Source organism: Calypte anna, chromosome 1, assembly GCF_003957555.1.
Source record: "Calypte anna isolate BGI_N300 chromosome 1, bCalAnn1_v1.p, whole genome shotgun sequence".
NCBI lineage: Eukaryota > Metazoa > Chordata > Aves > Apodiformes > Trochilidae > Calypte > Calypte anna.
The window spans coordinates 80,871,140-80,889,026 of record NC_044244.1 but is presented as its reverse complement, the minus strand read 5'-3'; the positions used below and the strand labels follow the sequence as shown (position 1 = coordinate 80,889,026).

General features: G+C 45.7%; 1 protein-coding gene across 3 annotated transcripts in view; it reads right to left on the bottom strand.

Annotated features, from left to right (window-relative positions):
- Positions 1-17,887, bottom strand: part of LSAMP (limbic system associated membrane protein) — a 1,021,610-nt gene that overhangs the window by 187,665 nt on the left and 816,058 nt on the right. Inside the window, exon 1 of one of the 3 annotated variants that reach the window (XM_030448282.1) lies at positions 2,022-2,086. The exons of the other annotated variants lie outside the window; for them this stretch is intronic. Within the exon in view, the coding sequence (XP_030304142.1) occupies positions 2,022-2,071 (50 nt within the window). The 5' untranslated portion in view covers positions 2,072-2,086. Of the gene's footprint in view, positions 1-2,021; positions 2,087-17,887 lie in introns of those variants that run through there. 3 annotated transcript variants of the gene reach the window in all.

Below are 17,887 nucleotides of genomic sequence, written 5' to 3'. Positions count from 1 at the left end.
ATGTATTCAAATCAAACACAAAATACCCCTTTTGCCTGGAGTGCTCCTGCCTTGATTGTTTGTTCTGTTGCAAGCTGCTTGTTAGAGGAACACAGGAAACAAGAAGAGGGGGGAAAAATAACAGGCTGACATATTTAAACACAGCCAGCTACCCAGGCAGTAACAAACAGAGAGAAGGGGGGAAACAGGTAGGATAGTTGGAGAGCTGCTGCCATGATGCTAGAAAGAGAGATGTCTGAGAGAGTTTCTGAAGACCATCCCTCAAGTGGTTTATGATCACTTCTACTGTACATATACTGAGTTGATTCTGTAGCTATCTACAAGGAAGTGCACTCAAAAGCCCATTCCTTAGAGCCATTTTGCAGCAGAGTTGAGAGACAGTGCAAGGAGCACTGGTGTCTTGGCTCAATCCTCTCCAAAGCTCTCTATACTGAGTCTAGACAGCCTCAGCTGTCAAAATTTGAACAGAGGGACAAAAGGACTTGAGCTGGATTTAGCAACATGAAGAAAACCAGTAACAACAGATTGAGTCCCAAACCTCCTGGGGCTGAAGGCCTTTGTGGGATTGCAGGTCAGACAAACATGGTTTCAGAGACAGGGACAGTTTTGAAAGTATTTTTCCCTCTTCCCCTCTTCTGTTATGCTTTATTCTTGCTGGTAAATTTAAACACCTTTACATGTTTATGGCTCTTCAACGCTATCATAATCCACAGGCCTATGCTGCCCACAGGGAAAATCCACCAATACCCACTTCCAGTCAGACTTACTAAGTAGCTTACAATGCCACAGGCAATGCTTAAGAATAGCAGAAGTGTGCCAAGAACTAACATGTAGGAGTGGCAAAGCCTCCAGGCTGCAGGCATCATGTTCAGAGACCCAGGAAAAGGGTCAGAAGTGCAGGTGAGGCTCTACCCTGAGGCAGCTCCCCCAAGTTTCACTGTGGATCACGGGAAGACTCTTCCAGGATAAAGACAGCTGTAGGAATTCTGTCCCTCCATTCCTCTTTTAAAATCAGAGCAAATGGCTCTGATTTACAGCTGGAAAGCAGAGCTCTTATGACACTAAAGGGAAGTGGCAGCCACTATCTTGATGTTGAAGCTACAGAGCCAGTCAGTGCAGGAGAAGGAAAAATGTAATACAGAGTGCTTGAGCTTGGGTACAGCTATCACTCCTCCAGGAGCTGACCAAACCAATGCCACCTTTCTTTGGCTACTGAGACTAAAGGAACCTGGCCCAGTGCTGGCTCTTGCTTTGGGCAGGCACTGTGCTGTGCACAATGGGTCCCTCCTGCCTCGGGTCCCTAGGGTGCTACTGCATCCTCAGCAATAATAGTTATTAGTCTTCAAAAAACTACCCAGAAGCTTGGCAAATCCTTCTGCAGCATTTGACTCTCTGACCTCCAGAGGCAGTGAGGATTTCACAGGCTGACTACCTGCTGCGTGAAAAAGTGTCTCCTTTCATGTGATCTAAATTAAGCCACCATTAGCATCTCCAAGTGACCTCTTGTTCTAATATTACAAGAGGACAGAAAAAGGAGGGACCGATCAGTTTTCGCCGCACTCTTCATTAGTGCAAATAACTCAATTATTATAAGCCTTGAGCGTGTCCCTTCGGGGAGGCTGCAGATGGATGGCGTTTGCCATCCCCCCGTTGGAGTGGGCCGGGAGCAGGCAGAGGCAGTGAGTGCTGGGGGACAGCAGAGGGCACGGCGGGAGATGAGCTACAGGAGAGAAATGGCGCTTGCACATTTTTGCAAGCTCGCTACAGTGAAAAAAGAGAACCCCGGTTCAGTCCCACTGACTGCCTCCGTGTAGGTAAATCTCACAAGATTACTAACCGTGCTTCACAGCCCTCTGGTAATCCTACACGCTGTCTTAAATGAGGGTGTAGCCAGTGTTCAAGATAATGTCATCTTTTATAACATATTCCCTATTGTTTTCCTGTCCCTTAAAGGCAACCAAGCATCCTCTACACTTGGAATTGACGCTGCCCACTAAAGAAGCTTTTATCGAGTTACTCACCATGACTCCCAATCTCTTCCCTCCAAGGAGCCCGGGAGCTCGGCGCTCATCACCGTGCAGCTGAAGTGGGGACTATTTTTGCAGTCTGCATTACCATACGCTCATCCACATTATAGCTCATCCATCATCCTGCTGCCCTGTCCCCATGGTGCCTTTAAATCCTGCTGACTCATGGAGGTGGCAGCCTGTGCCTGCCTCTGGTTGGCAAGGGGGGAGAAGCTCCCAAGGAGGCAAGGGCACCCGGGCGGGGGGTAGGACCCAGCCCAATGAGTAGGGTCTACTACTGTGGTCTACTACTCTACTACTCCAGAGTAGCCAGGTCGAGCCCTGGGAGAAGGTGCCTCTGCCTCACCACGGCCCATGCAGTGAGCCTGCAGAGGATGTGATGGAGTGGGCCTGCTCTCAACATCTCTAATGATGCTTTTAATGATCCGACCTCATGTTTCCCCAAACCAGGAGTCATCTCCAAAATACCAGCATGCTGCCCATGTAACACAGGGAAGACTAAACACCTCCACAGTGTGTACAGACCCCCACTATTAACTTCTCTCCACATGAAGGAGCAACTATTCTTTGCTTACTAACGCTTGACTGGGTTTTAATCCATCACAAGACCTTGTCCCTTCTCCCATGGCTATTTACTTCCCTTCATAATTTTGTGTGAAAGGCCTTATCAAAGGCTTTATGAAAATCAAAGCACATTGTGTCTGCTGGGGATCACCTTTATCTTATGTTATTAAACTTAAAAAAACCAAACCAAAACAAAAAACAAAAAAATTGCACAAAAAACACTTGCCACTCAAAAAAAGGCACAATTTTCTTTTCCAGGAGCCATAGTGGATTGACCCTGTCATGTTATACTTACCTGAATGTTGTACTAGCCTTTCTTTAATTAGCTTCACAATCAGTTTGGCTAGAACTGAAAGAGAGCTCATGGATCTATAATTCCCAGGATGCCTTTTGATTATTAAAAAAATAATAATAGCACTTAGTATGCCTGAAACACTCCCTCTCTGAAGATCTCAAAGCACTCAGCACCTGGATGAAGGCAGACCAGGCAGGACAAAGCCCTTCATCACTTTCACCTTGCAAGTGGGGAGGGAGAAGGGAGGGCAACTTGCCCACAAACTCCATGTCAGAGCTGAATACAGAGCTGCCACCCTGTTCTTGACCCCCTAAACTGCCATCTCTCTTCTAAAATTACTCACTGGTCCTCAAAGGTGAGAAAAGGATGGCGTTTGCCTATCTGCACCATTTCACCTGAGCAAGGAGTGATTTCAGTGTTTTTCTGCCCAAATTCAGCCCTGCTATTAGCAGCTCTGCACTCGTTAGAGAGATGCTGTTTATAAGGATCTGTCAGACACTGCTGTCAGTATATTTCATGCATTATTTACTTCAGGGCCCTGAGACTAATGCTACCCCAGTCCCAGTGATTTACTGCATTTGAGTTTTTCAAGCTGATCCATAACTTTGGGTAATAATAACAATAACAAAATACTTTGTATGCATATATCATACCCGTCAGCAAAAACCCGCACAGAGATGAACATATGATGCCAGAAGAGCTGCCACTCCAAGGAACCGAAGCATCAGCCATTTGCAGATACAGCTGACTCCTCACATAGATGCATCCCTGACACCCCAATTTTAGAACACTTTGCCTTGAGACCAGTGCACGTGGACCCTTCAAAGTGAGGGTCTGTACCCAGGAGTTTTCCCCCTTTCACACTGAAACCTCAGTGAGTCCCACAGTTCATTCCCCTGTCAAGGATAGCCCAGCTCAAGCAGAGGACATTCATGAGCCCAGCCCAGGGATGCAGTCCCTCTGTCTTGATGAATTAAAAATCTTAAAAAAGCTCAGTGCTTGTTACAGGGATTCTGCATGCAAGCTGAAATGCAGCTTGTTGGCTTTGGCTCAGCAATTAAATTGAATCCCCACCTGTGGTTTAATTGCATCCCCACCAATTGCAGAACCCACCTGTGGCTCTTCTCATCCTCCTGGCACTGCATGGCCACAGCCTCCTCCCCATTCTTCTCTCTCTACCCAGCTGCCTTCTCATTTACACCTTGCCTACTGTTTCATCAACCCCCTGGTACCTCAGCCATTCATTAAAGGGTGCTTGATGAGCCCTAATAAAAGCCCACACTCTGCCATGTGGCTGGGGATCCTCCCTGTCCCCTGTCCACACCATGTTCCTATGTCCCCCTTGCAGAGGCAGAGATGACTTCTGAACTGACTCCAGTGCTTTTAAGGACTGTTTTTTCTGGTTTATTAGCTTTATTTTATTTTTGCCCGTCAACCTAGCATTCACTGTCATATTCTCCAGACTTTTCCTGCTGCCTTGTTTGAAGCTCACCTCTCCTGTTCACCCCTTGCAGTTTGCACCCCTAAAAGGGAGAAAACCATCCCCTGCCCTAACCCATGTGATGCTGCCAAGTCCTCAGCACTCACAGCACTGTGCCCTGATCCTACTGCCCATGGCACCCTACCTGACCCCCAATGTCTCCCCCTGCCATGACTGAATCCTCAAGAAAGGGGAGTGCTTTGTCTTGGCAGGTTCTTAATATACCGCAGGCCATGGAATAATATTAATAAAACCCATTGAGAGGCTCTAGTACGAAGGACAACTGCCACTGTGCTGGCACAAAAATCACTGAGATCAGTGAGAATATCAACTAAATGTTATCAAGGATGATCTCCCGTGCCTCTCACATTTCACCTTTGTGAAACCAGCTTGTTTGTAGGAGCAGAAGTAACCCTTCCTGATGGTTTTGACATCAGCCAGACATAAGCCAGGGCTGTATCATAGAATCATAGAATTAGCCGGGTTGGAAGGGACCTCAGAGATCATCTAGTCCAACCCTTGACCCACCGGAGCAGTTGCTAGACCATGGCACTGAGTGCCACATCCAGTCTTTTTTTAAATGTCTCCAGGGACAGAGAATCTACCACCTCTCTGGGCAGTCCATTCCATAGCCTAATCACCCTCTCCGTGAAGAAATTCTTTCTAATATCTAACCTAAACCTCCCCTGGCACAACTTAAGACTGTGTCCTCTTGTCTTGTTGAAGGTCGTCTGTGAAAAGAGTCCAGTTCCCACCTCGCTCCAGCCTCCTTTCAGGTAGTTGTAGACAGCAATGAGGTCTCCCCTGAGCCTCCTCTTCTTCAGGCTGAACAGCCCCAGCTCTCTCAGCCTCTCCTCATAGGGCCTGTGCTCGAGTCCCTTCACCAGCCTGGTTGCCCTCCTTTGGACCTGTTCCAGGACCTCTACATCCTTCTTAAACTGAGGGGCCCAGAACTGGACACAGTACTCGAGGTGTGGCCTAACCAGCGCTGAGTACAGGGGAAGAATCACCTCCCTGGACCTGCTGGTGACGCTGTTTTTGATACAGGCCAGGATGCCATTGGCCTTCTTGGCCACCTGGGCACACTGCTGGCTCATGTTCAGTTTCTTGTCGATGCAGACTCCCAGGTCCCTTTCTGCCTGGCTGCTCTCCAGCCACTCTGTGCCCAGCCTGTAGCGCTGCATGGGGTTGTTGTGGCCAAAGTGCAGGACCCGGCACTTGGCCTTGTTGAACCTCATCCCGTTGGAATCGGCCCAGCTCTCTAGTCTGTCCAGGTCCCTCTGCAGAGCCCTCCTGCCTTCGAGTTGGTCCACACTTCCTCCCAGCTTGGTGTCATCTGCGAATTTGCTGATGATGGACTCAATCCCTTCGTCTAGGTCGTCGATAAAGATATTGAACAGAACTGGGCCCAATACTGATCCCTGGGGGACACCACTAGTGACCGGCCGCCAACTGGATGCAGCCCCGTTCAGCACCACTCTCTGGGCCCGGCCCTCCAGCCAGTTTCTAACCCAGCACAGGGTGCTCCTGTCCAAGCTGCGGGCTGACAGCTTTTTCAGGAGAATGCTATGGGGGACGGTGTCAAAGGCTTTGCTGAAATCCAGGTAGACCACATCCACCAAACGGGTCACCTGATCATAAAAGGAGATCAGGTTGGTCAGGCAGGACCTGCCCTTCCTAAACCCGTGCTGGCTGGGTCTGATCCCTTGCCCATCTTGCAGGTGCTGTGTGATTGCACTGAGGATGATCTGCTCCATAACCCTGCCAGGCACTGAGGTCAGGCTGACGGGCCTGTAGTTTCCCGGGTCCTCCTTCCGGCCCTTTTTGTGGATTGGCGTGACATTCGCCAACTTCCAATCGTCTGGGATGTCCCCCGTGAGCCAGGACTGTTGGTAGATGATAGAGAGAGGCTTGGCGAGCTCTTCTGCCAGCTCCCTCATCACTCTTGGGTGGATCCCATCCGGTCCCATAGACTTGTGGGGGTCCAAGCAGCTCAATGCCCCCATGCTGCTGGGGTGGGAGGGATGGAGGGCTGCAGAGGTGTGTGGCCATCTCTGAGAGGCATGAGCCCCAACAAGTAACACCAGAGCAGGGGAGATGCTTCCACTGATGCCATCGAGGATGCTGGCACAGCAGACCTTCAATAGCATGGGCTGTGAGGGACCACACAGGGACTGGTGAGTGTGGGGACATGGCAAAGAACTTCATGCATTCCTCATGCCTTACCAACACATGGGCTCCTGGCAGCCCAGCCCTGGCTCTTCTCTGCTGTGAGGGACATCCCCAGAGTCCCACCTGGAGAGTTAAGTACTACTGAACAGAGCCCTAAATCAGGAGTTCCATCTTCCTGCATAGGCACAAAAACATGCTGCTCGAAATAGCTGTCATTTATGGTGTCAATAAATCGCCTCTCCAAATCACGCCCAGATGTGCACTTTAGGGCCCAATCACCTTGCCTTTTTATTCTCGCCTGCAAAGTGCTCTGGTCTCCTACCACACTCCTTGCCTAATAAATCACGCCAAAATACATTAAAAGCACCCATTATTGTTATTAATTACTGTTATTGCATTAGCAGGTTTTACTACTTCCTTAATCTCTCTAATGGCTGAAACACTGGGATTGCTGAAGAGGGGGCTGGTGGATGGGGAGCAGGATAGAGCCCTGCCTTCAGGGCTGCCTCCCTTCTGGGCAGCTCTCATTCTTGCATCATCTCAGGCACTAACAAACATAACCCTTTGCCAAGGTTTAATGCTGGACCAGCTATTAAACAAATGACAGATGCTCTCTATTAACCTCTTTTCCTTACCAGACAGAGAAAGGAAACAGAATAAGGGACAGAGACTTACAGGTTGGAAACTAAACCACACCATTTTCATGAAACAGTAATGATAAAAAAGGATGTAAATAAATATTTCTACAAATATATACAAAACCACTGTTGCACTCCTGGCTAACTCCTGGACTAGAGCAGCATGGGAGCTAGATTCAGAAACACACAGATTCAGGAGCACACAGATCAGGATCAAAGGCAGAAGAACAAAGTTCTCCCAGAATGCCAGACATTGACTTGGGTAAGCTTGACCTTCATGATCTCAGATTTTTGCTGGGTTTGGTCAACTGGGGGTCACCAGTTACCAGTCTGGTCCAGTCCTCCTTGCAGGAGGGTCACAAGTGTGACTTCTTTTCATCCCTTTCCTTTCCTTTCTTGCACACAAGAAGTTCAGCAGAACTGAACAGTGACCTTGGTTCTACATTCCACTCCTCAGCAGTAACTATAAACATTGAGTGCTACCAGTCGTGGAAGTAGCCACTGACTGAAAAACATACTGTTAATTTCAGAAAGTGCAGTTACCTAGAAGAGACTTAACTGAGAAGTAAAATTATTAAAAGAAAATTTGTTCTATCCTGGCCGAAAGCAGGACAGCCCTTCAACGGAGGAGAGCTGAGACTGGCTGAGAAACCTCCATCCTGGACATTTCTCTGACACAAGTGTTTGGGGCTAGTGCTTCCTGGGTCCAAAAAAGCCAGGTGAAGAGACATGGAGAAAAGCCAGTTCCTTAGTTTATCTGCAGGTTTGGTAACATCATAGCACAGTGAGATGGGTAGCTCAGGGCATGTTTATCATGTGTCCTAATACTCAGCAAACACACTTCAACTCTCAGCACTCAAACTGCCTGAAATGTCAAGTCAAACAGGCCAAAATATCCCACAGTCTCATTTTTTTTCCTGCCCTTTCTCTGCTGTGTCTATTTAACTTCTATCCTCTCTAAGGCAGACGGAGCCTCATAATATTTTCATACCTCAGAGGTTAGAAAGGGCCTCTGGCTTTCCACACAGTAAATCACAGTAGCAGAAGCATCATGAAGTTCTCTGCGTCTTCTGCACAATTGACCAGAAAAAAGAGTGCACCTGATCCATCAGTAACTTGGATGATAGGCCAGGAAAGACCCTTATCAACTTCAAGAATGAAACTAAATTCAGGGCAGTGGCTAACTGAGGAGAGTAGGGCTGCCCTCAAGGACCTGGAGAAATTGGATGACAGGAATCTCATGAAGATCAACAAGGATAAGTGCCAAGACTTCTAACTCATGAAATGACCCTCTGCAACACTACAGGATGAGGACTAGCTGGCTGGGGAGAAGCTCTGAAGAAGTCTAGAGATTGCCTGTGAGCAAAAGCTGAAAATCAGTCTGCCAGAATGCCCTTGCATCAGGAAAGGCTAAACATGCAATAATGAGAGTGTAGCCATCAGGCCAAAGTAAATTATTATTTCCCTCTACTCAGCACTTCTGAGGCTGTATCTGGAACAATTCTGGGCTCCCAGAATGTTTGGTTGGACATAAAAGAAAAATATTTTCATAATGAGGGTGGATCAGCACTGGAAGAGGTGCCTTGACAGGTTGAAGAATTACCGTCCTGGTAGATTTCCAAAACTTGACTGGGAAAGGTCCTGGGCAACCTGATATAATGTTGAAGTTAGTGCTGCTTCGAGCAGAGAGTTGGATGAGAGACCTTCAAAGCTCCTTTCCCATTGAAACTACACTGCAATTTCAAGGAAGATGTTGTAGTTCTTCTATCTGGAAATGCTGCATTTTAAAGGAAAAATTTGGAAGAGTTCAATGGGAAATTTGTTACCCATCAGTCCCCAAAATTGTCTTGGAAGAGCTCTGCCATCTGCCAGCACTGAGTGTGCAGGGGGCCAACATGCAGCCCAAGCAGAGATGTCTTCTCCCTCACCATACAATCTCACCAAGGATACTGTTGTGAGCAGGCTGTAAACTACCAGGCACATGTCTCTTCATCGAGCCAGAGGAATTCTGTGCACCTTTGAAGATATATGGTATCCTCAAAATGTGGAGGGCTCCCCCACTAACATGCAGCGAACTTTTCTGGGAAAGGACAGAGATGAGTGCATAGAGACTGTGTCAGGTGGATCCATACCCAAACCCAAAAAGCCCTATGTCACAGCCATTTCACTTAGCACAGAGAAGAAATCACTTCTGGGACAGATCACAGCAGCCATACAACACATTTCGGTTCATAAAGTGGGACCCTAAAGCCACCAGAATTGGATTGACAAGTAGGTCAGGCTGCAATTAGCCATGCTGAATTTAGACCTGACTCTTGGGATAACAATCTAGGATTTAAAACCAACTCAGATATTTAATAGCTGAGAGAGGCAAGAATGTTGATTTTACATCTCCATCAAAACACAGCTGTCTGTTATTTCTTCCTTCAAGTCATCATTCTCCTTTTATTCCCTTTCTCTTCCAGTCACAAACCTGGACTACTCCTCCCGCCCCCAATTTCCTCTGCACTGTCCCCTCTTCCAGCTGACTCCCGCACGCCGCTTCCTTACTTCCTAACTTCATCCCTTGCCAACTTTTTGGCGCTACCTTCACATCTCAGCAACGCCTGCAAATGACCACAAAGCTGCTTGCAGTGACAGATTAGGAGGGTCATCTGACAGAAGCAGGGCCAGCACTTTCCCCTGGCTGCAGGAGGGACATGTGGCTGGACTCTCTAATGTGATGAATAACATATGAAGTGCGGAGTGCTGGCCATATGCTGTAGTAATTCCTTTATGCACAATGCCCTCTGCAGAACAAACAGCCACGATGGAGGGCACTGACAAGAAGTGCAGGCTCACGGGGGGCTTGCACACAGGCACCCACTCTTCAGTGATAGATGGTAGAGAAGAAGGAAGCGTAAAATTGGCTCCTGGAAGTGATTTACAATGATCTCTGGTTAGGTCGGACTGCAGGTGTGTGTTTAGTATAAAAAAAAAAAAAAAAAAAAAGACTAACATCCAGGGAGCATCCAATGATAGAGGCAGATGAGGAAAACCGAGTGACCCTTCAAAGTCCCTGAATAACCACATAGCATGACATTTCAAGGGCTCCTGAAGGCTCCCAGGCCCATGCTCACATTTTGGCACAAGTGCTGTGAGTGACAATTACCTCTGCTTCTATTGGCTTGTGAATGACTGGCAGGGGCCCAAAATTCTCTTGAGTCACCTTCTCCAGCAATTCAACAAGCCAAGGACCAGAATAAGCACTTGATGTAGCTGGGATTTCTCTGGTGACAGCAAGCAAGGAGAGGAAAATTGAGATTCTAGGCAGATTTCATGGGCTGGACCAGCTCCAGTTCTGCTTGGAAGTGAAGGGTATTAGGGTACATTTTCTGTGCTGCACAAAAGAGAAGAGTCAGCACTTCCATCCAGATGCTCAGACCCCTAAGCCAGACAATGAGAAGTCAGCTGCTCTGCCTCATACTTGGGCTTGTGAAAAGAAGGCAAAAGGTAGAAAAATCCCTTGCTGGAGAAGAAGCAAGGACAGAGGGGAAGGTGTGCCACATGAAAGACTGACTAATGGCACTGTAGCTTAGTTGTCTCAAGTTAGAGACTTAAATTGCCCACAGTGAGTGAAAAGTCACTTTAGCCTCTCAAAATGGCATGCAAAACTACTGTTCAAAGTAAAGAAAAAAACCCCAAACCAACAGCAAATAGTGTTGAAGGAGAAGGAGTGATAGAAATGAGACTGCTAAAATACTACCATGTCAAGTTAGGAGTGGGAACAAGATGATCTTTAAGGTCCCTTCCAAACCTTTCTATGACTCTAAGTTGGGATCTTCTGGAGAGGAGTAGGTGAAAGCCTCCATGTTAGTTGATATTGGGGTGGAGACTGAGAACCCCAGGGCTGAAAAGCACCCACCACTGTATCTTGAAAGCTTCATGAAAGACTGGAAGAAGCTTACACCCTCTATGGGGAGAAGACACAGGAATGCAAGCCATAATATGGTCCTTAGCCAGCTCTAGAAGAGGTATTGCAAGGCAGCAGAGCACACAGAGACCACCTGGGTATGTTTTATTTGACCAGGTAGTTTTGATGGTCCTAGGAAGACCACAAGACCAAGGGAAGAGGGAGAAAGGGCAAGAGAATTTCTCACAGAATCAAGAAAACAGGAGTAGAAAGGACTGTAGGACACTATCATATACTCCCTGACTCTACAACAGAATCAACTACCCATAAACAATCCCAGGGAAGAGCTTTTTCTAACCTCCTCTTAAAATCACCAGGAAAGGAAACTACACATTCACTCCCCTTTTACTGTGTGACCCAGTATGTGAAGAGTTGATGTGCTCACCCCCCCAGGTGGGACCTGGGGTAGGTGAGGCTGCTGCAGCAGTGGGTAATTTTAGTAAAATGTTACGGAGTGCATGTGAATGCTCTGAAAATTAACAGGAGAGACTGTGCAGATAAAGATGTCTCCAAGTTCTGAAATGTTTTCTGCCTTCTAATTTTATGTGCTAGTAGGGATTCTGTGGTGAGCTAGCGAAGAGCAAATAAAGTTGTTGACAACAAAGCCTTTGGCTCAAAATTAAAGGTAATTCTGTAGTTGTAAAAAAAGGAAAAAATGTAAAATAAAAAGATGGCAGGTTAATTGTGATAACATCATTAAATTTGTACCCAGTTCTCAAAGCACATCACAGTTATTTAGAGGCAAGTGATCCAGGGAATCAGAAATGCAAGTGATTACAGCATTTCACCTCTTGAGGTCTGTTTTGCAATGAGACACAAATAAACTGAGTTTGGCAGTCAGAAATACTCTCTGACACAATATTCTCCTGCATCCCCAAGCTGATTAAAGAACAAGCTGGAAGAGAGGGGTCAGTGGGTAGTTAAATTAGAGATATGATCAGAGAAGACAGTGGTTGAGTCAATATCTTGGAGCTAATAAAAGTTCCTTACTTCAAACAGCTTCCTCTGCATTGCTTTTCTCATCAGATCTCCACAACCTGTGCTCACCTGTGACCACTTGTTAGATAAGGTCCAATAGCAGGTATGTAGTATGTAGTAGAATCCTGCATCTAATTCTTCATGTGGACCCAGATAGACTCCCTACAGCTGAGAGAGGGAACATGTAGGCAAGGAAAGACTTCTCCATCCAGATCTTTCAGCCTTTCAGGCAGCTGTCAGAGAGCAGTTGCAAGATTTCTGGTGTAGAGAGGTGGCGAAGCCCCTGTGCTGTCTGGACAATGCACGGGTTTTATCCCTTGTCAGCAGCAGGGTACACCCTAACCAGAGCTGTCCCCAGAAAAGAATGGGAAGAGGAAAATGTTTATGCAGCTGCAGCCTTTTACATTCTTATATTGGCTGGGGATATAAGCAACACACCTACACAAATATAACAACTTGCCCCTGACAATAGATTTCAACGGTGATTGTATCTAGGTCCAATTAACTGGTAATGAGAACTGGCTGCCAGCACAGGAGGAACTAAATTTTTCTCTAACATCATTAAACATGTAATAGATGACGTTTCACCAGGCATCAAGTTCATGTTTGGCCTCATGCCTGCTCCTGCCACTCAAACCATTCCCAGAAGCAGTAGAGGGACACGGCATGGGGTCCGCTATTGACAACCACTCTCATGAGTAGGACATTTCTCTCCTGTGAATGCACTATATGTCTCTTCCTGGCTTCCTACCATGTGAGTGCTCCCAGCCTAGTTGAGATGATATGAAAAGGGAAGAGGGCACGGAGCCAAATGCTGAGTTTTAGCAACTTGCCAGTTGCTACGGCTCACTTGAGCTGAGCACTCCAAAGGCACTCTGGTGGAGTTGCCAGCCATTAGCTCCTCTCTTCAGCAGAGCATACAGGGAAAGCACTGACACCAAGATCAATGGGCAGCATCTAGAATCCCTTACTTCCCTTGTTATTTGAAGTGAGGTATCAACACAGGGTCTCTAAAGAGGCCCTCATCATGCTAGGCTGGAAAGAATGATCCCTTCCACAAGCAAATAATCAGATAAGGGAATAGTAGGAGGCTTAACAGGAGAAAAATGACATGGGCATCATGGCAACGGAAGCCTTGGCAGAGCTAGAGTGGTACTCAAAACATCTGAAGATGTCACTTCCAAACCCTTAAAATGGGTAGGGGAAGTTGAGCATGGACATCATGCGGGATAAGGAAAGGCAGGTTTTGAATTGGCCCCTGTCCACAGAATACAATGGTGTCAATGGGAGGTCTTTAAGATGTGGAGCCAAGAAGAAAGTACTAAATAATCCACCAACAGACCTACCAAAGCAAACTACACCTGACTTTTCCCCCTGCCTTTTCATTGTCCCCTGGGGACAATTCACTGTCCCCTGGGGGATCAGACTCTCCTTGCCAGCAAGGAACATAGGGACTGGCAGAAAGCACCCCTTGCAGAACAGAAGGAGAACAATGCAAGATAGCAAATATGCTGGCTCTACTGCTGCCTACCCTCTTTTTTTAAATCAATAGTTTATGACATCTACAAGGGGAAACTGTAAATTTAATTTTGTCCCCTGCAGTGCAATTCATATCCTGTTTGCTGGTAATATAATGAATGTGTTTGCCCTCCAGACCCCCTGCCCAGTAGACCAATTTAAGGATAAAGGGAGATAAAATAGCAAAGTACAATTAGGGAGGTCGATTAATGCTGGATTAACCAGTAGCTCAGCTAAAGATAGCATTACAACATTAATACATAAGGGGCAAGGGAGAGAAGGAGACAACAAGCCTACAGAAGTAATAAAGGATCAGATCATCTTTCTTAGCAATAAAAACCTAACAGATTACTTGATGGTGTGTATTCCTTGCCAAATAACTGATAGAGCCTCCCATCACCTGCCAGAGAAAAGCCACAAGACTGCAGATGCCTTGCCCTGCTTGATGCTCATGAGGGGTGATCTAGAGGATGGACCCAAACTGCCCCAAGGGCTAGAGATACACAAGATAAACTTGGCTGAAACTCAGAGGATTAACTGCTCCTGCAAAAGCTGCTTGAGACTGCCACTGTAGTGGTTAGAGTGAGCATAAGTTTGGAATTACTAAGGGAAACTTGCTGAATATGCGAATGGAAACCAAACAGTAAGGATAGAAAATGTGACAGCACCCTGAGGCTAGCAGAAAAGGGAGAACGGAAAAGGAATGAAGATAACCCAGGAGATGGGAGTCCAGGGAAAGGGTTTCTTGCAGCAGTGTTCACTGCAACCAAGTTGGAGTGGTGGATGAAGAAACCAGCTCTGAATGTGTTCTCTGCTGCACAACAGAAACCAAAACTTGACACATTCTTGTGAGCAAAGAGACCTTACCAAAGAAACCTGATTTCATTGCCAGTTTCTTATTCCAGCTGGCACAACCAACAAAAGTCCAAATCAGTTTGGCCAGCTAGATTGGGCAAAAGGAATAAAAATATTTTGGGTCAAAAAGTAGTGCCCAACTTTGAAGACAGGTCTTAGCTTTACTAAGAGGTGAAGAAAAACAGCAACAACAAAAACCTAGCAACAACAAAAATAAAACAAAGAGCCACCCACAAACAGAAAAACCAAGAAAATCCAAAAAAGTGCCAAGCAACTAACCTGCAAAAAGGAGATCCAAATGCCAAGGGATTTGGATCTGTAAAGGCACAGGATAGAGTTTCAGTTCATGCCTTTATACTTTGTGGTTACGAAGGAGCTGCTAATAGAGTGTATCTATCAGGACTTCAGTGCTTCTGCTCTTTGTGTTAAAACCAATATACTATAGAAATTAAAAAAAAATTAAAATAAAACAAATTAGTCAAACACTCAGCTCTCAGAGAAGGAGAGAGACAGCCTCGTTGTTTCTGAATTGATCTGCCCCTCTGTACCTTAAAAAAAGCTTTTTTTCCTGCTTTAGCTACTTCTTTAAAACACTCTCTTACATTCAGCTTCAGAGGTAGCTCCCTATGGATAGGCATTTTTAGATGGATACAGCGTGATCTTTACCAGTTGCTGCAAATTGGCTCTGAGGGCACCTTTACATGTCAGTTCTGCCTATTTTCTCTACAAACAGAGAGACAGGAATAAAGAGGATGAGGGAAAAGGGCTTTATAAATAAAATAGACAATAGGAGAGTTGAAAGCAAAGTCACAGCAGAGTCATGCACTCAGATCTGAAACCGGGGTTCCTCATCCCAGCACCATAAAAAATCTCCCTGACACCAATTACAGATGCTGATCAGACACGCATGCAGGCAGCTACATTTGTACATAAATGTGCAGTTTGCACTGTTTGGGAGTGACCTGTTTGGACACTCCCCCCAGATCATAAGTGACAGCTAACAAGCTGAGGGGAGGCAGTGGGTAATTAAGCGTGTGAAAACATGGTCATCAGTCAGTTTCACTTGCATGTAAACTAGCCATGGGCAAAGAAGATCATGTTCATTCCCCCTCCCTATCAATGATTCCTGGTACCCTCAAATTCACCAAACTTTAAAGACACCATATAAAAATGGGGCAAAATGAGGGAAAACCACATCCACGTTTAGACCCCATTATATTGTATACACAGGTCTCTTGATATCTGCCCTACTGTATCAGTTGAGGCAAGACTGAAAGGAAATGTTAGGGTTTGGATCAGAGAGAACAGGGACAGAATCACAGAACTGTTCTGGTTGGAAAAGACCTTTAATATCATTGAGTCCAACCAGTAATTTAATTCAACCAAGTCTGATGCTAAATCATATTCCTAAGCACTACATCTGCATGGCTTTTAAACACTTCCAGGGATGATGTTTCAACCACCTCTCTGGGCAGCCTATTTCAGTGTTTAATAACCCTTTTAGTGAGGAACTTTCTTCTAGTATCCAAACTAAAAGCCTCCTAGTGCAATTTGAAGCCATTTCCTCTCTTTCTGTCTTTTGTTATTTGGGAGAGAAGACCAACACCCACTTCCTTACGACCTCCTTTCAGGTAGTTGTAAAGAGCGATAAAGTCTCCCCTCAGCCTCCTTTTCTCCCATCTGGATAACCTCACTTCCCTCATCTGCTCCTCAGAGAATTTTTTCTCCAGACCCTTCACCAGCTTCATTGCCCTTCTCTGGATCTGCTTCAGCACCTCAATGTCCTTCTTGTAGTGAGGGGCCCAGAACTAAACACAATATTCAAGGTGTGGTCTCACCAGTGCTGAGTACAGGGCGACAATCACTTCCCTCGTTCTTCTGGCCACACGGAAAAACCTTATAAGCACATAGGGTTTATAATGGCAAAACACAGCTCATCTCTACAGAGAAACTGTTTGTTTTCAGGTCATTGAAAATGTTGCACGTGGTAATAGACAGCAGATGCAATCACTCTCTGGGACTGGAGTAAATATTACCACCTTAGATGGTGCTACTGTTAATCTTGGACTAACAATACAGCTGCAGCCTGTGCTGAGATACTGATGAGACCAGGGACAACAACAGTAAAGGCCCCAAATTCTGTGTTTGATAAGAATGCAGAGCCAGGGTGTTCAATAAGTGCTGAAATACAGGCATGGAACATGACTGTGTGAGGAAATCTAACGTGTAATGACACTGCTGCCCTTGTACCTCCTCTTGGTTCTCTCATTCCTTGTCTACACAAAGAACTATGTGACCATGCATTTACAGCACTGGCACCATGTTGTTAACGTTGCCTGAACTGGCAGCTTCTGCTCCCTGTCTGAAGTTATGGGTTCATTTTAATGACAACTCTGTGGGAAGGATTTAGGGGGAGCATGACTTTTCCCTCTTACAAATATTACTAGGTGGGAAAAACAAACGTTTTTTCTCCAGTTCCCTAAATCTGTCTGTCCAGTTCTTGTCCCTCATGCAGCCACTTTCCTACATCCTTCCACTGCAATTACTTTTTGTAGTTTTGTCCTTCCAGGGCAATCTGTTTCCTTCCCCTTTTGAGAGCGAGCCTAACACACTGATTAAACACTTTTTGGTCTTCACAGTCCCATACTTTCCAGCACTGACAGTTTAATTTCCAGGCTCCAAGTTTTTCTGATTCAAAAAATGCCAGATTGTGCATTGTCATGGCTAAAATCAAATTGTTCCCATTTATTTCCTAGAATAGGACAGCTGTCTGAAGACTATTTTTTTTTAAGACCCAAAACATTATTTCCTAGTATCTGAAGTTGCAGTTTGCACACTCGCTGGACATCAACAGATTCTCCAGAATTAGCTATTAAAAAAATATTACATTTTTTAGTTTAATTTTCTCATTGTTGGTAAGAAGTGTTCAAAATTGCTTCCAATTGTATCCACTTCACCTGTGACTGACACACATGGACTTCTATGCTGAACATGACCACCAGCCAAACAGCACACAATTACCAACATAATTACCAAAGAATCAAAAGTACCAAAGAGAAGAAAAAGAGAATAAAAGCAAAAGACAAACATTTAATTTTGGATGGTTTCTGACATCTTGTAACAACTGCTGTTGGCAAGGGCTCCTATTTCACATCTCTTTTGGTGGATGTCTGCTAGTATTAGGTAAACAGAACAGTGAAAGAGATTTGTTAGCAGTTTCAAAAATAAAAAGAGCTGAGTTTAAATAGCTGTGGTTCATGCTCTTGCAGCACTTGTTACTTGTGGACATCTGACAGCTTGCTCTATGGTGGTGAAAATTTGTGAACTGCCAAGGTTTCACACTTCGTAACACGAAGGCTGATTCATACCAGACAGCAAACTATTTGTTATTCATAGAACTGGCCAAAA